The sequence below is a fragment of the Anguilla rostrata genome, chromosome 16, assembly GCF_018555375.3.
Source record: "Anguilla rostrata isolate EN2019 chromosome 16, ASM1855537v3, whole genome shotgun sequence".
NCBI lineage: Eukaryota > Metazoa > Chordata > Actinopteri > Anguilliformes > Anguillidae > Anguilla > Anguilla rostrata.
Window position 1 is genome coordinate 35,016,314 of NC_057948.1, and position 27,057 is coordinate 35,043,370.

At 48.3% G+C, this 27,057-nt stretch overlaps 1 protein-coding gene across 2 annotated transcripts in view; it reads left to right on the top strand.

Annotated features, from left to right (window-relative positions):
* The first annotated feature begins 1,455 nt into the window (after positions 1-1,455).
* LOC135242142 (SITS-binding protein-like) overlaps positions 1,456-27,057 on the top strand; it is a 29,410-nt gene continuing 3,808 nt past the window's right edge. Inside the window, exons 1-9 of one of the 2 annotated variants that reach the window (XM_064313073.1) lie at positions 1,456-1,843; positions 2,122-2,572; positions 4,021-4,192; positions 13,938-14,145; positions 14,469-14,619; positions 20,158-20,352; positions 20,778-21,046; positions 21,926-22,062; positions 23,446-23,567. In XM_064313073.1, the coding sequence (XP_064169143.1) occupies positions 1,839-1,843; positions 2,122-2,572; positions 4,021-4,192; positions 13,938-14,145; positions 14,469-14,619; positions 20,158-20,352; positions 20,778-21,046; positions 21,926-22,062; positions 23,446-23,567 (1,710 nt within the window). In that variant the 5' untranslated portion in view covers positions 1,456-1,838. Of the gene's footprint in view, positions 2,573-4,020; positions 4,193-13,937; positions 14,146-14,468; positions 14,620-20,157; positions 20,353-20,777; positions 21,047-21,925; positions 22,063-23,445; positions 23,568-27,057 lie in introns of both variants that reach the window. The other variant, XM_064313072.1, reaches the window with a different exon arrangement.

The window sequence follows — 27,057 nt, forward strand, 5'->3', positions numbered from 1 at the left end:
AGCATTGTGAATCTCGACACCGCTGCTGACGAATAGCACACAAACGTATTCTCCCGCCTCCTGCGTCCTCAATGCTGATGATGCGGCACCCAGCCGTAAACAACATTCTTTCTCTCTACAGCGAGCGATTCATACCTTAGCACTTTCCATTATGCTTTCCAATCAGATCCTACGGCTGCGATGACGGACAGGCAGAATGAGGCGCGCCAGTGACCTCGGACAGCAGTCGGCGAGTAAATCTGCAAATTGACTTCTGCGTGGTCTATTTGGATTGGTTATTTCCGTTATTCTTATCGTGTAGATACTAAAAGGAGGGACATAAGATAATGGCATCACCGGTTCTCCCTTCTTTGACTGGAATGATGGAAAAATGCTTTGCAAAAACTGCAATAGTCAAATGCATTTCAGATGAGCGTGGGCCAGTACAACAACAATTGTCTCGCGCGGCTGTTGCAAACAAATAACAAAGGCCGTTAAATTCAATGTCAATAGGGCGCATAGCCTCAAATAAGTTTTGCGACAATTATAACCGCTCTGTGCTCGCGAGGGCTAAATAACGAGATTAAATATAGCGCCATTACCTTGGATACATACGCAGGAGCGCGACTATACACGTGTATGCACACGAGACAGCGCGAATCTCAGGTTTCCAATTTGGAAAAATCTGGGGGGGAAAAACACATTTAATAATAGGCTAATAATAATAATAATTGTAATATTTTTAATGTACAGACGAATCTGCAACATAAAAGTGCAACAGAAAATAAGGTTTTACGAGGTTTTCTGACATACTCAAGAGAACTAAAAAACAGAGAACCGTTTTGCGGTTGGAAAACTTTCCCGAAAGCCCAGATTCACTTGGCGTCCCTAATAACCGGAATCCCTAAAGTTTCCATGTTGTTAAATGTCTTTGTTTTATTCATTAACGGCGCAATCAATTGAAAAAATTTAGATGCGCTTTGATTATATTTATTTATAAGGCTTCCTGTCCTTAGTAGGGTTCAATTTAAAGAGCCAGCCCCTTCAAATTAAAAAGAAAATTCAAATCTGAACCAAAAATTGGCAGGCACGTGGTAACTCCTTCCTGACATGACACTGATTAAAATATATTAAATCTACAATTATTATTATTATTATTATTATTCTTATATAACAAACCACGAGGCGTATTTTATATACGGATTTCTTCCATTTCTGCAATTACATTTTGCGCATTTGAATCGTTTCAAGTGGAAGTTTGTTTATTATCATAAGCGATAAGGAAGTTTTCAGTATTTAAAAATGCCTCAATTATCTAATTTCTCAACAACTTAAAGGGTAATGAATTTAACTCATGTTGGCAATGCAATATATGTTTCGCAATGCAGCCGTCGTTTTCTATTGGATCGAAATGTTATTGGTTGTCGACCTGTTGAACGACTGCTTTAGTTCGAGGAGCAGTGTCTTATTTCATATTTTTCATTCCTTTCAAGACTGACAACCCGAGTTGGACAGTGAAAGCAATCTGGCCGAGTGACAAAAACGTCTGTTACCGAAGGGTAACGAAGTCATGCTGTGTGCGCGCAGAGCGGGGGAGCAGTGGACGTTCCCTTCCCGCCGCTGGTGGCCCGCTCGCCCTAACCTGCGGCGCGAGATCCGCGAAGCGGGTCCGCGTCCCAATCGCCCTCGCGTCTCCTTTTCGAACGGCGGTCTGGGGGTTACGTCAGACACAAGCGGAAAAGTGCAGGGCAAGCAAATAAGCTTCTAAGGAGCTATTCGCAGGCATTACTGCCGAACCCCGGTAAGACCGCTCACGGCTCAACGATCAATGCCATTACAAAGCAAACCTATAAAGCAACATGTGGTAAGTCATCTCTTTTACTGCAAATTTCGGCAATGGGGATGCCACCGCTCTAGCTGACACGGCTGCTTTCAGTAGTTGCCATAAATGCGCATGAATAACGGATGCATACGCTACTAACTTTTCTCACAGGTGAAGTAACGTGACATGGTGAAACATTTACGATTTTTGGCTTTTTTAGTTCTTTTTTTCTTCTTCGTTTTTGATTAAATTTTGTTTTGTATTTTTTATTTTATTTTTTTATTTTCATTTGAAAACAATATGCCACATGCGCGAAACAGGAACCCGAGCCCCATCCCAGAAGTAACATGGGACACGGGACTGAAGGAAATGAACGAAACTTGGAAGGGGGCGATCGCTTGTCTCGGCGTTGCCATCTTCTTCGTTATGACCATCGGGATCATCTATTGGCAAGTGGTGGATCAGCCCAATAAAAACTGGATCCTAAGAGGGGGTTTCAGCGGACTGATATGGGAGAGACGGACACATTCTCTGGTCATACAGACACTGACCGAAGACAAAACCTTTGTGGAGATTGACGTGGGGAACGTGGAAACGTCCGACACGGAGGTTCCCTTCGTGAGAAACCTTTGCTGGCTTAACAAGACCGAGTTCTGTTACACATGGGATTCGATGGCAGACGTAAAGATAGCTCTGGAATCGGATGACACGTCGGAGACGGAGTGCTATAGCATAGTATGGACAGCCCTCCATTGTCAAGTGGATCTGAAGGTAAGCGCGCGCGCTGTTCGTTTGCCATTAGAATTTCATAAGGTAACCTTTTGCACCAGCTGTCTCTATAAGTAAGTTATAAGTGATCGACGGGCAACGTAGCACCTTTAAAAGTAGTTTTAGTGCCATAAATGTTATGCAAATTGCCATTAACTCTTGTTTTGTGACAATGTAATAGGCTACTCGATATTTGATATTTAGTTCATGGGGAGATTTGCGCAGCTTAATTAAATCTCCCCCAAATCTCTCTCAATATTTCCGATGTTCCGAAACAAATCCTTCAATTTGTACATTCCTGGATTAAATCTATCACGTGCTCATTTAAAACTGCAGTCTAAAACTGAGCTGAATAGAAAATCCTGTCGCTGTTTTTTTTTCCAGGTGACAGTCTCGCTCTGCGACGGGGAGTAGGCCCACATATATAAAAAAAGACGCAAATGAAACAGCACGAATCAATAAATCTATCTATAGAAAGCCTCTTGCCAATAAAAAAATAAACCAAAATCTTTTTTTGCCATTTAACCGATTTGTAAATTTACATATATATATATGAATGAACGTGAATTCACGGTGGTGAGCATAATTAAGACAATTTTCAGAATATGCTGTAAAATAGCATGAAGCGTATCGCTTGAGGGGCGGTTTGTCTTTGCAGACAAAGTCACAGACATTCCGGTGACTTAAGACAATTGTGTAGCGATTTGCAGCCTATCTTATGTCTATTTTTCCGTTTCCCTCAGCTAAATTGGCTCCATGTTGGCATGGCTCAAAATCTTTCTGCCAAATGTCGCTTTTAATAAAGAAAAAAATTCCCGCAAATCACAACGGAATGGTAACATTCAGGAGTATATTAAAATTTAGAACTTTGTGACCGAGAATTCCTGAGACGTCTTCTGCGGCCACGGTAGACTGGTTTCTCACAGGTGTTATAGATATCCGTTATGATTAAATGGAAAGCTTTTCGAGTTTCCTTTCCGTCCCCGGGTATGTACCATACTGCTCAAGAAGTGCCGAATTTCACTCTGCGAATGAAGCACGCGCGCATCACTGACGGCGTGTGGTTATCTACATCAAATTCTGTTCAAACTCACCACAATTGTAAAAGTATCGCATGCGCACTGGACATCACTATGATCACGTTTATTGTGGGTGACGGTTTAGTTTACCGGTTAGGTAAATCGGCAGGTAACTCAAGAGATCGAAGGTTCTTTTCACTGGCGGAGCACATAGTCATCTTGAGCGAGTTGCGTAACCGGAATCGATTCAGCTGTGTGAACGGGTAGAATCGGAGAATGTAAACTGTGCACGCGGCTCTGATTAGGGATACCTTCTAACCTAATAAAACATTAATTTTGTGACAGTAAATAAGGCAATTTTGTGAAAAAAGCACAGTACGCACGGGTAACGTGCCGACCCACAGCTGATCTCTCTCTCTCTCTCTCTCTCAGGACTGCTTCTCCATGACCAACGTGTCGTGGTACGGCGGCGCGAGCCTTCACGCGCAGAGCTGGCCCATCAACGGCGCCAACACGTCCATGCAGCCCTTCACCGTCAGCGACCTGCGGGAGAACCCCACCGGATACGGGTCCGTCCTGGAGCGCTACTTCCTGGGCTCGTCAGGTGAGAAGCCACGCCCCCAAGAATACTTTAGGAAACTGGATTTATAAAAGCAGGGGTTGCAGGTTTGAGTCCCATGGTGGGGCGCTGCGGTTGTACTCTTGAGTGAAGGTATACTGGATTGCTTCAGTGAATGAACAGGGCTGTATTAATGGATCGCAGTGAAGGCACTGTAACAGCTCTTGGGACCTAAGGTTCACAGAGCCGCCATTGGAGGAGGCAGTCATGTGATCGGACAGCATAGGCCTGGATTGGCCAGCGGAGGTCTGTCCCTCCTGTGGGTGCCCCAAAGCCCGACTCAAATGCGGGGGTTTGGACTGTTCTTTTGGCTCCAAGCGTGTTCCATTACACCCACCCCCCCCCACCCATCCCACTCACCCCACTCACCCCACCCATCCACTCACCCCACCCACCCCACCCACCCCACTCCCCCACTCACCCCACCCATCCCACCCACCCCACCCACCCCACTCACCCCACCACCACACCCACCCCACTCACCCTACTCACCCCATCCACCCCACTCACCCCTCTCACCCCACCCACCCCACTCACCCCACCCACCCCACCCACCCCTATCACTCCACTCACCCCACTCACCCCACTCACCCCACTCACCCCACTCACCCCACCCACCCCCCCCACCCCACTCACCCTACTCACCCCACCCACCCCACTCACCCCATCCACCCCACCCACCCCACTCACCCTACTCACCCCACCCACCCCACTCACCCCACCCATCCCACTCACCCCACTCACCCCATTCACCCCACTCATCCTACTCACCCTACTCACCCTACTCACCCTACTCACCCCACTCACCCCACTCACCCCACTCATCCCACTCACCCCACTCACCCCATCCACCCCACTCACCCCACTCACCCCAAACTCACCCCACCCATCCCACCCACCCACCCACCCCACTCACCCCATCCACCCCACTTACCCCAAACTCACCCCACCCATCCCTCTCACCCCACCCCACTCACCCATCCACCCCACTCACCCCAAACTCACCCCACTCACCCCTCTCACCCCAGACTCACCCCACTCACCCCAGACTCACCCCACTCACACACGGACCGGTGCAACTAGTAGACCGGGTGAGAGCGCACAGAGGAGACCAACGGCAACGCCACAGAAGATACGCGCTAGCATTAGCCCCCTGCAGCTGCAGATGTGCACTTCACTTCAGGCCCCAGAATATCCCTTACATTACACCACATTGTGTTCGTTAAGCAGATGATCTTACAGGCTGGCTGACTCAGCTAATGTAAATAGGCATGTCGCCACAGGAGCAAGAGGACTCTGGGACAGCTGAGTAGTTTAAGGCAGTTTAACCCTTGTAGGCGTACGATCACAAACACGCGATTAGAATCTTCTTAGCTGAACATTCCAATGCTGATGTCACAATCGCTACTGGTAACTGAAGGCAAGAGAGTTCTAGTTCTTTAATCCCTGATAAAAATCATTTTGAGAATTATCAGATGGGGTGTAGATGGGAGTTCTCAAAATACACGATAAGGCAGGCACCTTATACAGAGAAAAGAGGAGCACGAGTCATCACAAAAAAATCCAGGGGCCGGGGAAGTATGAAGCAGACTCAATGACCTGTACTAAATGTCCTCAAACAACATTTCTACCTGCTAAGGTATTTGGCTGGGATCCAATCCACAGGTGTCCGTAACTTTAACATACACTTAAAAGAAATAATGATTGTTTTTCTTCTTCATAAACAAGTTAGTGTTCACTAAAACTAACAAATCAAAGTGAAGCACAAATTTGGACAGTACACCAGCCTTGGTCACTTCGTCAGGTGGGCCTGGATGATAAACAGCTACGCCTGGTGAAGGCCTCTGCAGGTAGAGACATTGTTTGCGCCATTAAACCTGTTTGGGGGCATCTTACAGCCTGTGTGTTTATCTCCGTTTCCTCAAGAATGGTGTGTGTGGCATCGCCCGGCTCTACTCTACCTCTAGACCACTGCGAGCGGCAGTTTAACTGCTTTAATTCTGATTTCCTGTAGTCTGTGGTCCGTACACACACACGTTCGCATGCACACACACATGCCCCTTCCCGTTGAATGCATTTAATACACGCTTTCACGTCCACACACACATGCCCCTTCCTGTCGAATGCGTTCAATACACACTTTCACGTGCACACACACACACGCACTCTCCCTCTCAATTCTGGTGATACTCTTGGACTCATAATCAGCTAAGCCTTATAAATGAACTGTAGTATTAGATGCCTTATTAAGCTTTATAAACTGTAGTATTAGATGCTTTATTAATATTAAGCTGTATGAACTGTAGTATTGGTGAAATATTGTAAACAATCTTTCGGTATCTAGTGTTGGCTATGATTCTAAAGGTAGATGGGATAAAGTGAATTTAGAAATAATGTATTAAAAAATAAATAAATTTAAATAAAAAAAAACCCTTAGAAGAAATGAAGAAACTTAATTGGCAGCACAGCTCTGCAATAAAAAGAGTTTCTGAAATTTCGAAATCTCCAAGCACACAGTGGGCCGGTTACGGAAGTAAAAATAAAAACAGCGCTCTTACTTCTTAACGCTTTATGTAAGCGGAGAGCCGATGAGAGCTGTGCATATTTCTCTGCTAACGGGACAGTCCACCGTTCGCAGGACTCTTGGTCTAAGCGACATGTCCCAGAGTGCACCTTACCTCGCCAAAACCTGGAAGCGTCTTGGTGACGCAACAGGTTTCACCCCTGAGACTTAACGCAGAAGAGGTTATTCACAGAGGTGAAGCCGACACGATGGAAACCTGCTTCAGAATTATGCTGCCCACCACCATCCACTAACATCCCGCCATCTGCCACCAACTGCCGCCAACCGCCACCAACTGCCGCCAACTGCCACCATCGCACCGCCCGGCACCATTAGCCACCACCGTCCGCCACCGCGTGGCAGAGATATAAATCTTGTGCTTCTGGTATTAACCCCCCCTCACCTCCCCCCCCTCCCCCACCACCCCCCAACAGCTGCTCAGAGGCAGATTACAGGCAGGGTGGGTGGGGGGGGTCATGACATGAGCTAATGAGCATAATGACCATCATGTGATGAAAACACACAGAGCGGTACTGTGATTTCCCAGACGATTGTTTGGGCAGGCATTATGATTTATGTAACACTGGCGACAGGTTTTGGCAGAGAGAGCTGAGGCCCTTACGCAAGCCTCCTCCAATTGGACGGCCTCAAGCACGGCCAATCCCCCAATCCACCACCCCCCCACCGCCCGTCCTCTGTCCCCCCCTGTCGAAAATAAATAACATGCTGTACACTACTTCAAAACAAAACAAAAAAAAAAGTTTTTTAACGTTGCCAAGTAACCCCAAGCAGACAAGGCATAGCTCCAAAAATAGCAGCAGGAGACAATGTTAGCATGACGATGTATGCGGCATTAGGCATACAGTAAGTGTTAGGTAATACAATGCGTGTGCGGGAGACTTTCTGACCAGCTGTTGTGAGCCCAGCGAGATGACTGAGATAACGGCTAGCTTACCGGGTCACCTCTGATCTCTGATTACGTTTTTTTGTTTGTTTGTTTGTTTTTTGGAACAAGTCAGTTGTTTCCAATAGTGTAGCATTATCGGGTGTAAAAAAGGCTTAAAAACAACTGAGAAAAACAAGACTTATAAAAAGGACTGATAATGTATTTTAAAAAACACCAGCAGTACAAATGTTAGTAGTGGCTCATCTTCCCTCCTCTGCCTCCTCTAGGCTGAGACAATCAATTGCACCTGGTTTCAGTTGCCTCAAATTAATGAATTAAATTCAATTAAACAATTAAATTAAATCAATTAAACAGTTAGCAAGCTAGTGAAGGGCCACTCCTTCACATCGGGCATAGAGGTTCCACAAGAGGTGCACCCTAAATCTGTACCTGTCAGGACAGGGGTGGTCTGCTGGTTTTCATTCTCACACTGAAGTCAGCAGCCAATGCACACCTGAGAAAGCAGGTGAGGGTCAGCTTACAGGGTAATAAACGGCTCCAAGAGACCATGAGCCCAGTGACCAGGGACACCAGCAAGCCATGAGGTAGCAGCTGCAGGTCCCTGATCTACGAGGTTTTGCAGTTTCCCTCCATGGTGTGATATTTAAATGATCACCTACTATTAGCTTTCCTTCCGGACTACGGAGGTCTGGCTTTGTTAAGAGTTCAGGCGATTAGCCATTTGGTTGCAAGGACACAATGTTCAGCATTTAGTGTGAGAAGCTGATCTGAGCCATCTTGATACTGTAATCTGTGGCCTAACCTCTGATGACACCGTGTTCATGATCCCAATACTGCAGCCTTCGGCTTGGTTGAACAGATCTCTCCCTGCAGTAGTTCTTGCAGTAAATTCTGTGCAATAAAGGTCTTTTATGCAAGCATAAGCCTTCCGTTGAATCACTGATAACTCCTGGTGAAGATAACCATGCAGGCTACTGTACATGCTGTTCTGTATCTTAGAACCCTCTTTGGTCCAACCTTTGATCACTTCTTGGGGTCCTATCTGTAAGTTAAATTAACTGAGGCAAGGTCTATTTTTTTTTTTTTTTACACATAACAGAACTTATTAGCTATTGAATGGAATAACGTCTGAGCGGACATCAGTCTTATAACGGGCCCAGTTCAGCCTGAAATTATACGCTGTTAAATATGGATGCTAAGAGTCTCCGTAAAGTTCATTGAGTGCAGCGTGACAAGTTTCTTATGAGACAGCAATTAAGTAGAATTATGAAGTCGGCGTTAAACCTCGATTTGTGAGCGATCGGGGGCTTTTTCCATCCCCTTGTTTTTCCTACGAACTTACGGTTGAAGACAAAGGCTTTCTTTGAAAACCCTGCGCGCTGACGGAGCTAAATTAGACGGCCTGTTTGGCGTCCAGCAAAACAGCTTCCCTCCCTCGCCTATCCTTACAAATATGGCCTGGAAAGATTTTGCCTCCTTCTGTTGTTTTTACAGTGATCATTTGTAAAGCACGGCCTGTTCGGTGCGCTAAAGAGATTACCTGTCTTTGGGAAAAGTCTGGAACCAATAACGCAAAAAATATGAGCTGCATCAGATTTATGGATTTTTCTTTTTTCTTTTTTTTTCTTTTTTTTCTTTTCTGTAACTACAATCGGGTCCAAATGATTTGTTCTGAAAGAATAAATAAAGAATAAGGACCTGAAAGAGACACCTCCTACTTACCGGCAACAGAAAAATAATATTCTGTCAGTGATGTATTTCTGTGCGGTGGGCTGCCAGGGCGCAGCACACGCAGGTTTCAGTCAGGAGCAGGGCTGGGAGAAGCCGTGGCGGCCGCAGGACGGGCTTCCTCCCGCGACCCCCGTCAGCGTCCCTCGGGCGCGAACCGGACGCCGCCGCAGTTCGTTTGCTCGCTCGGGGGTCTTCGTTCGTTCACTTCCTGTCGTCCCGGGACGTGCTCAGTGTCCGTCTCCGCGCGGGACCACCTCAGAAGCAGCCCTTCTTTGAAGTTTTTGTTTTTATTTTATTTTTATTTTGCATAATGTTTAGCGGTGTATTCTAAGTCACTGGCCACACGGAATGTTTTCGGTTTGGAGCTCTTGGAGATGACAGGCACGGGACAGCCGCCCAGGTCGTGTAGCAGAGGCAGAGACCATCGGGGTATTCAAGCCATTGACTGTAGAAAAACATGGACCAAGTCACTGTGACGTCACCCACTGACTCTCCATGGTCTCGGTGAAAAGCGCTTTGAAGCCTGGGAAGTGTAGTTTGCGGGTGCCGCCATGTTGTACAAACTGGAGTCAGAGACTGCAGTAGTAGGGACATGAAGTTCAGTTGTTCACCGACAGCATGAGATACAATGACTTGGCAGTGACGCAAACTTCCCCTGAATCGTCCACAAGATTAATTTAGCACCAGCCCGGGGTGCCAGGAAAAAGGAGGCATTGAGCACTGCTTATGAGCGTCCCATCACAACATCTCTCAGAATATTAATCCTTCTCTGTGGTCCAGGGAAGTATGAAAAGAGTGCTGACTCCGCAGATCCTCCTCGCTTGGAGAAGCCAGACACTCGGGCCTCTAAATGCCCGCACGCGCGTTTGTGTGCAGCCGGTGTCACGGAAACCACGATCAATCTAACGATGAGTCATTAGAATACATCTCCGCTCCTCAGTAGCTCTGAATGCACCTCCAGTTAAAACCTTTGGCGGGATTGTTTCCGAGTGGCTTTTCGCCGATCGTTAACAGGATCAGGAGCCAGACAGGCTGGTCTCAGTACCTCCCGGAAGCCCGAAGACCTGCTGCTGTATAACGGCTATTGTGTGTAATAGCGTGGAAATGCACTGCATAAATGTGCCAGAGGCAAGCAGCACTGATCAGAGCAGAGTCCCCACTTCTCCTAACAAGTCCCCATAAACACCTATAAAAGGAAACACACACACACACACACTTCCTCTCAAAGCAGAGTCAATGTTGACTTTCAAATATGCACATTTTAAAAAGTGTCATATGAAACCAAATTGATGTATATTAGTTATTCAGCGTGTATTTACCACAGGTTAGAAATATGATTTCTTTTCATTGAGCGACAGCCTTTGTCGCATTAACAAGGTATATCCTGTATGTCTTCGCTATTCCTCCCACCTGTGTGTACGACCCCCTGCTTCGTCCCCTTCAGTAAACCTGCAGAATACTGGTCTGTAAGTGGCTGTGGACCAGAGCAGCTAAATGATGGTACAGTAAGTCAGTCGGTGTGCTGTGGACCAGAGCAGCTAAATGACGGTACAGTAAGTCAGTCGGTGTGCTGTGGACCAGAGCAGCTAAATGACGGTACAGTAAGTCAGTCGGTGTGCTGTGGACCAGAGCAGCTAAATGACGGTACAGTAAGTCAGTCGGTGTGCTGTGGACCAGAGCAGCTAAATGACGGTTCAGTAAGTCAGTCGGTGTGCTGTGGACCAGAGCAGCTAAATGACGGTACAGTAAGTCAGTCGGTGTCAGGTCAGGGTGGAGCGGAGAGCCGCGAGTCCGTTAAAGCAGAGCTTCCAGGGTTCAGGCGAACGCGCGAGGACACGCAGCCCAGGGAGCGAAGCAGCGGAGGGCCGTCACACCGCCAAAACGGCCTCACAGAGGGGGGGGGGGGGAGAGCCGGGGGGGGGGGGAGGGGGGCGAGGGAGAGCCAGGGCGGGGGGGTGAGGGGGCGAGGGGGGCAGGTTGGCACAGTAGGGGAAACCGGAGAACTGAGAGGAATTCTTGTGAGGGCAGCCACATCTGCGGACACAATCATCTGGTTCACATAATCTCACCGCCACCTCACCAGAGACGCAGGGAAGGGACAGCGCGAAGACGAACAGAGCAGCAGAGAGAGAGAGCAGAGAGAGAGAGAGCAGAGAGAGGCTGCACTGCCTGACCTTCCCTCACATACATACAATTACACTTACATTTACACAGTTAACAGGTACCCTCACCTTTACACATTTAACAGGTGCACGTATATTTTACATTTAACAGGTAAAAGATGGCTCTCGCCACCAGAAATCATCCCCAGATTTAATTGGCTGAAAAATGTTCTCTCCCTCTCCACCTTCACTAATGTGTGGAGAGATTTCTGGCGCAAAATGGCGGCCGTGCATCACCCAGGTGGGTGCTACACATTGGTGGTGGGTGAGGTGAGTTCCCCTTCACTGTAAAGCACTTTGAGCATTCGGAAAAGTGCTATATAAATGCAAGGATATATGACCAATCAGATGAGGCAAATACCTGATACCATCGCCTGAGGAGTCTGCTGTGACATCACAACAGCAGTTTGCATGTCTGTGTGCTTTTTGAGCTGCTTTTCTGAGCTGCTTGGCATTTTAAAAGAAGGTCAACTGAAGAGCTTTTGGTGCCAAAGCCACAAAATATCCGACAAGCCTCCAGGACAAATACACTGTTCAAACCTCCACATCGCAGGATTATAGCAGCCGCATACCATGCTGAGATAAAGCGATGCTAATGCTGCCATGCTACCGTCAGGACCTTAAGGGAACAACTCTCTCTCTCTGTAGCTTTTTTACTTTGTATTTGGCAGACGCTTCTGTCCAAAGCAACGTACAGTAATACCAAAGGTCATTGGAACACCTACGGAACACGGGTCCCCCGATAAGGTACAATACTCATTATGTAACAGGTATCCATAGCCGTGAACATCAAGTCCAGTTCAAGCAGTAAGTCAGTAGTAATGGCAAGTCAAACCAGAAGGCACGATTACAAGAGATATGATAAAGAGCTAGAATAACATCAAGATGATAGGACAAGTGCGACAAGTGCTAGATGAAGATACAAGTGTAACATGAAAGTGCTATGTCAGTTGGTAAACAGCTGAGTTCACCTGGGCTTTATGAGTAGATAACTCTCAATAAAGTGAGAGTAGAAATGGTTATTTTACAAACTGTCTGGGGAATATAAAATATGAAATCAAAAAAAGAGTTTGACAAAAGGTTTGGTGAGGTTTGAAGATGTGGGGATCTGGAAGCAGTTGGTGTCAGATATGGGTCAGATACTTCATTTAAAATATTTAACCCTTTTGACACCATTCCTTCAGATTACTGACAATTTTATTGCCCATATTTATTTAGGACAAAAATCTGCACTCATGATAACATACAAGTTTGTCAGTAGTACGTTTCCTTGAAAAGTTTTCTGGAGACAGTAGGAATCGAAGTTTTGAACATTTTTTTTTTACCAGCATTTAAGAAAGTTAAATAATTTAAAGTATTTATTTGACTTATGATCGGGGGGCTCAAGGGTACAGGTGACTCTGGAGTGAAAACCCAAAACCGCCAGACCAACGTTCCTCCTCGTTGGCTGCTCTCGCCTTGACCCCAGCAGCCAACGAGGGGTCAAAGGGCGCATGTCCGTTTTGTCGACTACGGCGAAACAATGATGACCCCACGGAAGGGGGGAGGCTAAAACTATCGAGTTATCCCTGGAAACCCGCGGCTGAGGTGCCAGCGAAGACGCCGGGCACGTCTATTAATACAAACCTCCGCACGTACGCGTTTGAGCAGCTCAGAACGCGCTCGTCTGTGCCAACGCAGAATCCAGGCTCCCCGTGTCTCTACGTTAACTGTGCCACTTTCAATTTCCGTCCCATTTTTACGGCTCATCTCTGAACGTGGTCCTGTAGTTCATCTTTTACTTATCATCTCATCATTATACCACACTGAAAGAATGAGACGGCGTGGATGTGTTTCATGGCCGGTGATATTTTTTTTGCGCGAAATTCCCTCGGGTATGAATGATTGAATGAATTACCCCAGAGATGAACATGAATTTAACTTACCAAAAATGAATATCAGGCTTGGCTTGTAATGTCACGAATGGTGTAGGTTAAGCCCCTCTGGATAGAAGCTTCTGCTAAAAGAAAGTAATGTTCGGTAAATGTGGCTTTTCACAGCGATTATAGTCAGTAATCAGACACACATCACGTATACAGCATGTTCTAGGGTCGCCTGCTGACTGATTGGGATGTAACATGTATGTCTCTGTCAGACCTGGGTCAAATATGTATTTGTTTTGGATTCAAATACTTTTCTCTGCTTTACTGATCTTGTCTGCTGTACTGGAACCAATGGAATACTCTCAAAAAAAGTGCAAACCCCGCCTTCTGGTCATATTAGCAGGTTTCAGTTACACCAGGCAAGATCAATGGAGCACAGAAGAGTATTTTCGAATCCGAAACGAATGCGTATTTGACCCAGGTGTGGTCTCTCACCTGTGCACAGGTGTGGCGGTGCTGGTGGACCCGGCGGTGCCCCTGCAGGTGGGGTTCGAGAGCCGCACGCAGTTCTGCCTGCGGGCGGCGCCGGGCATGGCGCGGCAGCCCCTGCGCTACACGGTGTGCGTGGGGCGGGACCTCCGGGCCGTCCATCAGGAGGTGGGGAGCAAGCTCCACCCCCACAGGCGCGCGCTGCCCAACCTCAGCATTTTACGGTAAGCGGCAGCGGGGGGTCTGGAGCATCGAGGTGTACAAGAACTGAAGACAGCTTCCGTTTACCGGTCCCATGGATTCCTATGGGGGCTGGAGTTTCTCCACTATGGTCTTATGGGGAAATCGAGATCTGCGGTGTACTGGACGCCATATTGGTTTCTGTAACTTCTGACCTCTCCTGCCTCTCCAGTTCTTATATATGCTCTGTGCTCCGGACCAGGGGATCAGGGATTGCCATTCTCCGTGAAGCTCATGAACAGAATGTAATGGTATAGCCTATACTTGGAACGTGCGGTGACTCACTGTGTGGCATAACCTGCCTCAGGCTGCCCTTCTGGAAGCTCCTCACAAAGGTGGACTCGGGTGCGAAGGTGGAGAGGGAGCTGAGGACCTTCTCCAACCGTCTGAAGAGGCACCAGCTGGGGGACGGAGTCATCAGCCTGAACGAACATTCCACATCCCTCCTGTCCCACACGGTCAGTTACTCCACATCCCTCCTGTCCCACACGGTCAGTTACTCCACATCCCTCCTGTCCCACACGGTCAGTTACTCCACATCCCTCCTGTCCCACACGGTCAGTTACTCCACATCCCTCCTGTCCCACACGGTCAGTTACTCCACATCCCTCCTGTCCCACACAGTCAGTTACTCCACATCCCTCCTGTCCCACACGGTCAGTTACTCCCATCCGTCCTGTCCCACACGGTCAGTTACTCCACATCCCTCCTGTCCCACACGGTCAGTTACTCCACATCCCTCCTGTCCCCACGGTCAGTTACTCCACATCCCTCCTGTCCCACACGGTCAGTTACTCCACATCCCTCCTGTCCCACACGGTCAGTTACTCCACATCCCTCCTGTCCCACACGGTCAGTTACTCCACATCCCTCCTGTCCCACACGGTCAGTTACTCCACATCCCTCCTGTCCCACACGGTCAGTTACTCCACATCCCTCCTGTCCCACACGGTCAGTTACTCCACATCCCTCCTGTCCCACACGGTCAGTTACTCCACATCCCTCCTGTCCGACACGGTCAGTTATCCCATCCCTCCTGTCCCACACGGTCAGTTACTCCACATCTCGTCACACGTCAGTACTCCACATCTCTGTCCCACGGTCAGTTACTCCACATCCCTCCTGTCCCACACGGTCAGTTACTCCACATCCCTCCTGTCCCACACGGTCACTCCTCCTTTCACCTCCTGTTCCCTCTGTCGTTCCTTTAAAGATAATTTTTAACAGCATTACACTTTCGTGTTTTCCCTTGCAGTATAAACACTATTATATGTACATATTGTAGATGTAAGAATTGTTCAGGCTAAAAATACATACTGCATTTTTTCTTCTATCTTCAAAGATTCTAAATCTCTGCCTTACAGTCTGGGAGCAATCAGGTAGTAGGGAAAAAATAATGATTAATTTCTCCAACTTGTGCAAAATGAAACTGAATATTGATGCCGTCATTGCAATGTAAAGAGATAAATTCCTCTAGGAGAACCATATGTATCTTCCATGACTCACTTTTCCCAGTGAGATCATTTGTTAAAAGCACACTTAATTTGCGGGACCAGGCCTAGGCTGCCATGAAATGCGATCTGGGGATTTTTTCTCCTTCTCGTGTACAGATTGTGTAAAGACGGACAAAACATCAAATTAAGCTTTGAGTAAAATTTGACCCTAAAGGTTGGCATTAAACTTCTGTGTTGTTGGCAAAAAAAAATCTATATTGGTTGGGTTTTCCTCTGCAGGAGGAAAACCAGCTTCAGTCCATGATTAGTTTATTCTACAGAGTAAAAGCCAACCAATATAGTTATTTTGCGCTTCTTTTTTTTTTTGCGCTCTTCAAGGAGGATTTCTTGATGTTTTAACCGTAGAACATTTCATCTTACTGGCGTCAAACTGGCACAGGAATGCCTTAAAACGATTATACGTGGAGCTGAAGGTGGAGCTACTGTCTGTCATAGCCGCCGAATGATGCATGGGTCGCGTGGGGCGCAGTGAAGGGTAATTGCGCGTCGCTGGGTTATAAATTTAATTCGAAAATGACTGTTGGCAAAGAGGAGGGCGCGTGCGTCAGCGGGACGAGGCCGGCGGGGGCGGGCTTTCCTTTTCGGCGAGCCCCGCGCTTCGTTATCTGACCTTCAGCCGGGGCCTCGCTCGCGCTGTCCCGCTCGGAGCAGATTAAATCTGGCCTCCCGTCACCGCGTCCGGAGCCAGAGCGCTCGCACACCTGTCGCGGACACCTCAAGACCGTCAGCTGGGCGTGGGACTGGGACCTGAGCCCCGGTAGCCTACTGCAGCACACCAGGCTAACGGGCTTCGGCGCTAAAGGGGCAGGGGAATTAGCCGCTGGACAGAGACGTGGGGAAATCACACGCACGTTAATCGCTGTCCGTTATGCACCCCTGAAAACCAAGCGTACTATTTTGGAAAAGAGGTGGCTTTTACGATTTGATATCAGGAGGAGAAAGGTCCACAGGCGCGTAACTCAATTAGTGAGCGAACGGTTAACGGATAAATATGTAGCCGACGCTGCGGACCGTCAAACGTTCAACAACTCATATTTTAATGTATTTTTTAAAGCGAATGTAAAAATACAGACAGCTGCCATAGGGTTGAGAATCAATTATCTAAACCCGCTTTTGACTGACACTGCTGTCTTCTTGGCCGTCTCATAACCTGTCAGATATATAGCCTACGCCGCGGAAGTGCACTTGTAGTCACGGATAGGCAAAAATATGCTATGATGCACCTCACAACCACATTTATATACAAGCTAAAATGGTGGTGGGAGTTAGGTTGTTTGACAGTTGCTAATAAATAAAAGTCTTGTTTGGCAGTTGGTAGCCTACTAAATAAGAGTCAGACAAATGAATGAAAAACATTCATGCGTAATACCTATTCCAAATGCATGGATTTGAAATACTGTCCATTCCTGGCCGTAGTGAGCGTTTATAACTGGATTCTTTGGCTTCGAGTTCTGGTTTAAACGCCAGGTGAGGCACTGCTGTCTGTACTCTTTTGCAAGCACGTCGGTTTTAAACTGGCGCGTACTGCCCAGCTGCGCAAATTGTCGGCATGTATGCGCTGCATTAATCTGCAGTGTGTGCTCTGATAATTACGCCATCGCCAAAGCAAACAGCGAAAGCGATGTTTTACGATATCGGGTTACCCTGTGGCACAAAAGAAAGACAATGCAGCTCATTCATTCTCTGAAGTCTTCCAACACAACCCGCCTCATAAAACCTTTTGTGGTTTTAGATTATATTCATTGTCTTCAAAAACGTCCCTATCAACAACCGCCATTTTATACTCTTTTTTTTTTTTTTTTTTTTTGCACTTTCGTTTTTAGTTATTAGTGTTTTTGAAGTATTGTTGAGCGCTGTTCATGAACTCTTAACTGAAATGAAACTCCCCCTCACATTTACGGGCTCTGTCCTCCTGTGTGTTCCGAGGTGTCACGCAGGATTACTCACCGAGCGAAAGGGTTTAATGCCTAATTCCAAGAAAGAGATTTCTGAAACCTGAAATTGATTTAGCTTTGATGACTTGAAAACGTACCAGGGAGGGTAACCCAGGGAACTTTTTAACTGTCTTGTGTGTCAGAATATAAATATTGCATAATTCAAACCCTTTGAAGAGTAGACTAAGTTTTTTTGGAATTCAAAAAAAAAAAAAAAATTATAAGCTAGTGTTCTAGAATTCTAGAACACTGGTTTCATTTACCAGTAGTGATTGTTACATCAGCATTAGAATGTTCAGTTAAGAACATTCCAATAAAAAATTTGTGATCTCACACATGAAAGGGTTAAAAGCCAAAAAAAAAAAAAAGAGTTTGAGGTGCTGACATGAAAGGGATTAAAGAGGTGGTGTGTGTGGGGGGGACTTAAAGACTTAAAGTTCACTAAAATATCACAATGTTGAGTCAGATGTACATTTTTCATGTGCTTAAGCAGTTTACCAAAATGTTCCCCTGGGATTCAATCAAGGAAGACTTTTGGTTGTTCATGCATTGTTTTTATGTTTAAATAGCCTTTGGGGAAACTAACAGGAATCATTTTTTTAGATGTCTGTTAGTTTCCTCAGTTTGGAATTGCCTGATCATAATTAAAGGCAGACGAGGCAGATGAGACTGGATCACCTGCTGACTGAAAGATTCCAGCAGGACCCCCAACTGGAGGTAGCTCAGGCATAGTCAGGATTTACCTTTTATCTGAGGCATTTAGAAGACACATTCACCCTGACAGGTTTACAGTGTTTACGCAATTTAACTTACAGTACATTTATACAGCAGGATTCTGACTGCTGGGTACCTTGCTCGGAGCTGCAGTCAGTCAGCTGGGAATCGAACTTGCAACCTCTGAGTTGTTGGCCGTTATAGCGCATTGCAGTCCGCGATTACTGCAGCTCCACAGGAGCCATCAGCACGCTGCTGAGACAAAGCAGATCAACGCTAAACCTGAGTGCTGTAAATGCCCAAACATTTTTACCTTGGGTGTCAAGATGTGTGACTCCGAAGGAAATCTTTTTAAAAATTTGGGTCGATTCTTAAACCTGAGTATTGGATTTAATACATTGATTTGTGGGAGGAAGAAAAAACTTTAAAAAAAGGAATACACTTTACTGAGAAGGGGTGGTGGGTGTTTTACTTAAAGCCCCCAAAATGTAAAAAAAAAAATACTATGTTACATGGTAAGTATTATCATTCCAATGTTATTATAGTATTACTATTACTTACCATGTTATATACGTCAATATAGAGAAGAAACAAAATCGCTGTACATCAGGCAGCCTGCTGGGCGCGCAAAACGAATCGCATCTGTGTTACGCGACCAAAAAAAAAAATCTGATCTCCTGAACAGCAGAGAAAACATCTGAATGGACCCACACAGAGAGGGCAGGGCAGGCGTGCCAAAGTAAACTACTGCAGGTGAATCCGATCCCGACGTGACGCTGTAATCCAGCCGTATTCCTGGGACGCAAGTCGCATATTATTTTAAATGGGCTGTCTGTTACATTAGAGGAGATTAGCCTTTTTCCATTCTCTTCCATTCCTAAAGCTAGATTAACATTATATTTACAGAGCGAGAGAGAGAGAGAAAGAAAAGGACAGACCTGTTTTACTTGGCTTGACAAAGTACTTTCTGCGGTAACCGATTTAAAAATTTTGCCCAAATTTAAAACCGTAAACATGACTAATGGGCGAAAGAAGGGCCTCGTTGGGGGAGTTTTTCCGTGCAGTACGAAATCACGATGAAATCCGTAGGCATTCGGTCCGTTACGTTGTAAGAACTCTTCATAAATTGTCGGTCACGCTATGGTTTTTCTCCTCATTATTCCCCATTAGTCCCGTCCATTGCAGTCACGAACTGGAACAACAAGTTAGCGTAAAGTACGGGACGACCGTGAAAAGGCTTGCCAGATTTATAAATGTAGTTTTTTTTTTTTTCTTAAACACTAAAATCTATAACAGGCCAAAAATAGGTCTTATAAATCATTGTATTATCCCCCGGTTTTGTAATAATGTTTTGCTTGGACAACTGGAGTGCAGTCGGAATCACTCAAAGTGGTGCTGGGTGGCTCATCTTGTTAAGGGAACGGCTATTTAACAAGATTAGCCTGGCTCAGCTAAAGACCAGTCGCCTCCTGCTAAGGGAACTGAAGACACTGTCATTGGTTGTCCAGAGGATGACATCACAATCTGTAGAAGACATTAACCCTTTGAAGAGTAGTTTTTTTTTATTTTAAATGTTTTTTTGTTTTGTTGTAAAGTCAGTGTTCTCGAACTCCACTGCTTTCAGTTAGCAGCAGTAGTTGCTACATCATCATATTAGAATGTTCAGTGAGGAACATTCCAATCATGTATTTGTGATCTCACAACTCAAAGTGGTCGATGTACAAATGTAGAATTCTGACGTGTACTAGATTAGCATTGCGATACTTCCTGTCCTCCTGGCCCACACTAAAACACGTGCTCCTTTTTTTTCTTCTCTCTGTCGTCCGGCTGGCAGGACCATGAATATGTCTCTGGCAGGAGGAGGACCTCTAAGAGGCAGGCCAGGACCCTGCCGATGGTGCGGCTTCTGAACATTTCCGTCACGCTGTCCCCGTACCTGAGCGTGGACTCCCGGCAGTTCCAGACCTCTCTGCAGGACGGTACGGAGGGGTACTGGCTGAGCGTGCCTACAGCGCCCCACGGACACCCGGTGAGCCCCCCCCCAAACCTGTCCCCCCCTCCATTTCCATAGGGCAAGAGCCTTTCCAAAACTCTGACCTGTGTTATTAAGAGATGCATTTCCATAGGGCGAGAGCCTTTCAAAAAACCTGACCTGTGTTATTAAGAGATGCACTTCCATAGGACGATAGCTTTTCCGAAAACACAGCCTGTGTTATTAAGAGATGCACTTCCATAGGGTAAGAACCTTACAAGAGCCTGGAATTCCAGGTGTGTAGAATAACCTGCAAAAGAAACAAAAATCTGCAGAAAAATCTGCAGATGCTGCAGGCCTCCAGGACCGAGACAGTTTGAGATCTCTGTTGCGGCACCTCCCGTGCGTCAACAAAGCGGTATATATCCGCCCACTCCCCCACTCACCCCGCCCTTCTCCACCCCACCCCCCGCCCCCCGCAGATTCCGCTGTTGACCCAGTGGGAGGGGAAGTTCTGCGTGAAACTGAACCTCTCCAACGCAGCGGCGGTCAGCTGGCTGCTGGACCGGGTGGAGGGCCTGCAGTCCCAGCTGGACGCGGAGTACGTGATTCTGGAGGGCGGGGAGGGGGCCCCCTCGCCGGAACGGGGGCCGCGCCTCCCCAAAGCCGCGGCCGGAGACCAGTACATCCGGCTCCTGGCGGCCGTGGCGGCCAAGATGGGGGCCTCCACCGTGGTTACCGCGGGAACAAGGTGAGCGCACTGCGGCGGCGGTGCTATCGCCGCGCTCTTTCTGCCGTGAATCCTGCCGCCTGGCGGATCGCCATGGCAACCAAACTCGCTCCCAGTAACCAGAAACAGCCGTCTGCCAAACACCCCGTCAACGTTCACACCCCCACCCCGCCCCCCCACCCCTCGCACCCCACCCCACCCACAGAGCGTTGTGGGAACTTTAATGTGACAATCTAATCCCTTTAATAAAATTCTCCAACAATTTATGGGGCAATTTAATCTTCCGTCTTTGGCCCTCGTTTTTGCCTGAGAATGACGCTGATTTGGATTTAATGCCGGTGTTCAAAAAAAGAAAAGTTGGCAACTTCTTTTACAGAGAAACTGAAGCTCTCTCCAGTCGGCCACGTTCAACAGCCAAATCGACCCTCGTTAAATGGATGTCACTGTAACCTGATAGGAGCTACAAAGCTTTTGACGGATATAATTTTTTCCTGCGCTTAAATATAAACATTATCATATTAACCTGCTCCTCTCCTGCTTTTGTTGTCATGGAGCAGGACAGCCCTGCCAAAGGTTTTCAGATTTACCAGCCCAAACTTGCAAAAGGGCACTGAAGTGGCCAAACAAATTTGGTAGTTGTTGTCAAATGCATGTGCACACACACAGACACACACACACACACACACACACACACACACACACACTCACACGCACATACACACACACACAGACACACACAGACACACATACACACACACACTGTCTTGCACACGCACATACACACACACACACACACACACACACACACACACACACACACACACACACACGCACACACCCCAGCGGGTTTCTGAAAGAGCGCAGGTGTGGACACGGGTTCCCTGTCCTCCCGACCTCCAGGTCCAGCGACGTCCCGCTCTTTATCCGAATGGCCCCGCTGCGGGACGACTGGACCTACTCCGGCCTGAAAGGGTTAATCCCGTCCGTCCTGCACTACAGCCTGATGGGGTACAGCTTCTTCCTGCCTGATGCAGTAGGTAATACAGTTAACCCCTCGCACCCCCATTCCCCTACCCCCACCCCCCAAAAATGCCTGAAAGAAAGTCTATATTCATTTACTCTTATTAAATTGTAACAACATTGTAATTACCTAAGAATGGATGTGTAATAACACGTTGTTAAATAACAGTCTGAGGAACACTGGCTGTGGAACAGAGCTGTTTGGGATTGTAAAAGTGTGATTGCAGGCATGGTTTTATTCTATATTCTGTTAGTTGTTATTATATGGCTGTGTACCGTTAGGCTGGTATAAGTGTAGATAAAGTGCTATTCAGTGTCTCTGAAGAGATATAGCTGCTTTTTCCTTAAGTCTCGGACCCCTTCCATATTTAACTTAATATTTCACTAGCCTCGTGCTTCTCATGTCTATGCAGCTAAAACTCACAAAATCCTCTTCAAAATACCTAAAGAAACTCTACACCTAAAACTGAAAATGTTCTATAAGGTAGTCCAGTGGCACATACAATGATCAAATGATTCCTGTAGCTTTTTAGAGAAGTGTTTTGGCCGAAATGAAAGCAGAAGATAAGGTATAATTTTATTTGTTTTAGTATGGTTTTTTTTGTTGTTGATGGTAGCAGTTGACCCAAGATCTCAGGACAGTCTGACCGCGTTCTGACCGTTTTTTTTTCCCCCCTCCCAAAGGTGCACACATCCTCGGGGGTTTTTGGCAAAAAAATCGTCTTATTTCTTAAATATTCCGAATTCCGACAGCGGAGCGCACAAAAAAAAAGAGCGAGCCCGGGTCCAGACAGGAATTCGCTTTGATGTGGAGAGAACAGAAAGTTGTCAGAGTTCAGGAAATAAATCGCTGGAGTCGGTGGCGTTTCGCCGCGGGATAGAGGTTCGCCTGTCCTCCTGCTGACGCCAAGTCAGCGCGTCCATCGGTCATCTCAAATTTTTACTTTTCTTTTCTTTTTCTTTTTTTTGCTTTTCATTCAGAGTCACCTAAGCATATATACCCGTCAGCAAGAATATGAGAAGTCAACACACACGTCCGTTTCATACCACACACCAGCACCCTGTCCTGTTTTTACGCTCATTTGAATCGTCTGAATTCAGCCACAGATCGTTTATGCTGCAGACCCACCCAGATATTCAACTCCACGCTGAAAGTTCTGTCTCCCAGCTGTTAAAGTAAAAGCGTTACAATTTGATGCATCGCGTGCGAATGAAATTCAAGGCCGTGTCCGTATGATTTGCTGTGGGCAGTGGTTGGTCTGTGCTGCAATAACAGCATTATTCAGGCTGGCTGTTCCTCCCGTAGTCAGGAAGTGGAGAGGACGGAAAGGTGCGCCGGGGCTGGTTATCTGGTGCGACTGCAGCGTCTGTGGTACACGTTCTCTCCCTGGTCTCTGCAGGGGGCTCGCTGAGCAGCGACTTCGTCAGCGATGAGGAGCTGTTCATCCGCTGGCTGGAGATCGCCTCCTTCCTGCCCGTCATCACCTTCCACACGCCGCCGTGGGTGTGCGGCGAGGACCGGGTACGTAGCCGCCGGAACCGCCACCGAGCCGCCCGCCAACGCTCTCACCAGACCCGCCCGCCAACGCTCACACCAGACCCGCCCGCCAACACTCACACCAGACCCGCCCGCCAACACTCACACCAGACCCGCCCGCCAACGCTCTCACCAGACCCGCCCGCCAACGCTCACACCAGACCCGCCCGCCAACGCTCTCACCAGACCCGCCCCCCAACGCTCTCACCAGACCCGCCCGCCAACGCTCACACCAGACCCGCCCCAACGCTCTCACCAGACCCGCCCGCCAACGCTCACACCAGACCCGCCCGCCAACGCTCTCACCAGACCTGCCCGCGAACGCTCACACCAGACCCGCCCCCCAACACTCTCACCAGACCCGCCCCCCAACGCTCTCACCAGACCCGCCCGCCAACCTCACACCAGACCCGCCCCCAACGCTCACACCAGACCCGCCCCCAACGCTCTCACCAGACCCGCCCCCAACGCTCACACCAGACCCGCCCGCCAACGCTCTCACCAGACCCGCCCCCCAACGCTCTCACCAGACCCGCCCGCCAACCCTCACACCAGACCCGCCCCCAACGCTCACACCAGACCCGCCCGCCAACGCTCTCACCAGACCCGCCCGCCAACGCTTACACCAGACCCGCCCGCCAACGCTCTCACCAGACCCGCCCGCCAAACGCTCACACACCTGAGCCAAACGCTCACACCAGACCCGCCCGCCAACGCTCACACACCTGAGCCAAACGCTCACACCAGACCCGCCCGCCAACGCTCACACACCTGAGCCAAACGCTCACACCAGACCCGCCCGCCAACGCTCACACCAGACCCGCCCGCCAACACTTACACCAGACCCGCCCGCCAACGCTCACACCAGACCTGCCCACCAAACGCTCACACCAGACCCGCCCGCCAACACTCTCACCAGACCCGCCCCCAACGCTCACACCAGACCCGCCCACCAACGCTCACACCAGACCCGCCCGCCAACACTCTCACCAGAACGGCCGCCAACACTCACACCAGACCCGCCCGTCAACACTCACACCAGACCCGCCCGCCAACACTCACACCAGACCCGCCCGCCAACACTCACACCAGACCCGCCCGCCAACACTCACACCAGACCCGCCCGCCAACACTCACACCAGACCCGCCCGCCAACGCTCTCACACCTGAGCCAAACGCTCACACCAGACCCGCCCGCCAACGCTCACACACCTGAGCCAAACGCTCACACCAGACCCGCCCGCCAACGCTCACACCAGACATATACATTAACATTTTGTGCCCTCTCCCCTCTATGGTAGAGCAGAGAGAGAAACCTCTCCCCTCTATGGTAGAGCAGAGAGAGAGGCCACTGTTTCAATGGTAGAGCAGAGAGAGACCACTCTCTCCCCTATGGTAGAGCAGAAAGAGAGACCCACTCTCTCCTATGTGGTAGAGCAGAAAGAGAGACTGCTATCTCTCTGGTAGAGCAGACAGAGAGACCACTCTCTCCTTTGTGGTAGAGCAGAAAGAGAAACCCCTCTCTCTCTGTGGTAGAGCAGAAAGAGAGGCTGCTCTCTCCTCTAAGGTAGAGCAGGAAGAGAGATCACAGCATGGCAAGGCAACAGGTTTTCTGCCCTGGTGGGGGGGGGGGGTGGATTCCGTGCCCTGTGGGGTACTCGAAATATGCAGTGGGAAAAAATAAAGAAAATGGATGCTCGTGAGAATTAGAAGAAGAACGTACCTACTTGTCAGATATCGATACGTTTGACTTTATGGAAGCCGGCTCCGGTTTCTGAGTGAAAGATCTAGTGCTGGGTGAAATGGGGGGCGGGCAGGCGGGGGGGGGGGGATGTTGGCGGGCAGGCAGGCGGGGGGGTGGGGGGATGTTGGCGGGCAGGCAGGCGGGGGGTGGTGGGGGGGCAGTTTGCCCAGTCTCACCTGTGGTTACGCTCCCATACGGTCCGCATTAGATTTTGTTTCAAATTTACGATCGTCAATCTTCAGAATGAGGACAGCAGCAGCGGTGGTGGTGGTGGTGGTGGGGCAGGATCCTGATCTGGAGGGTTCGCCTGGAGCGGTAAATCAGCGGCATGCCCTGGTTCAGACCGGAGAGAGGAAACCGGGTCAGAGGGGATCCATCTTTTCACAATAAAAGCGCTACTATGAGGGAAAAAGGAAAGTGGCAGTTAGGATATCCGGGTTGTGTGTTAATGAGAGAGAAGTTCCGGAAGAGACGATGAGGAGGTTTTTTTTCTTCTTCTTTTTACCTCAGTTTCAGAGCACTACTACTAATGCTTGAAAAACTCAAATGAAGTGAGAAGTCATTTTAAAGCAAAAGGGAAAAAAATCACTGAAAATATGAGGGGTGGGGTGGGGGGGGGGTAATTATGTGTAATGTGATGAATAAATTTACGCACTTCTGACTGACTTTGTGGAATCGTTAGAAAAACACCCCGACCAACCCCGTTTCCGTTTGGCTGATTTTTTGCCATTCAGACGTTCGGTTGGATCCGGATCCGAAAAGCTGTGGCCCGATTGGTGCGTGCGACACCCTTCCTCCCGGGCCTGTTAAATCCATGCGCTGCCCGGGTCCAAATAAGAACAGAAACCAGAGCCAGAACCACAAGTCTGTTTTCTCAATTAAACATCGTGTATAACGGGCCTTTCTTCCTTCCAGAATTCATTCCATAATATCGTTCCCCCCCCCACCCCTCCCCTCCCCCTCTCTCTTCAAAGCACATTTCCACAAATGTGGTTAAACTCTGTTTCCATTGGTGGAGACCGCGGAGGACACAAACTTAGCGATCCGGCCTGTTTTGTTTTTTTTTGGTAATGTCAGCCACATTCCTCGGTGGCCGTAAAGGTGAAGGTGAACGTTGCCAAAGCCGCAGTCTGGAATGTCCGCCCGCGTGTTGGTTTTTGGGTTTGTTTTGTTATTTTGTGCGGATAATGAAAAATGTCCTTCATTTCCACCAGCCAAAGGGCCCACCTACTGCTGAGATGGACTTTATAAAACGATATGTAACTATAAAAAATATTTTGAGACAGACCACAACGAGAGTACGACAAATGCGCCAACTTAATTAAACATTTTTTGCGAGTTGAATTCGAGGGTCTGACGCGATAAGGTTAAACCGACCCTTAAATCTCTGAAAACCAGGTGTGTGGAGTCGTGGTTACAGGGAGTCGTGGTTACAGGGAGTCGTGGTTACTGGGAGTCATAGTTACAGGGAGTCGTGGTTACAGGGAGTCATGGTTACTGGAAGTCGTGGTTACAGGGAGTCATAGTTACTGGGAGTCGTGGTCACAGGGAGTCGTGGTCACAGGGAGTCGTGGTCACTGGGAGTCATGGTTACTGGGAGTCGTGGTTACAGGGAGTCGTGGTTACAGGGAAACTTAGCGCTTATAACCGGACAGGTGTGTTCCCAGGTGAGCTCTCGCGTTTCTCTCCTGGAGTAAAGCACTAGACCACACTGGGCCCGGCCACCTTCTC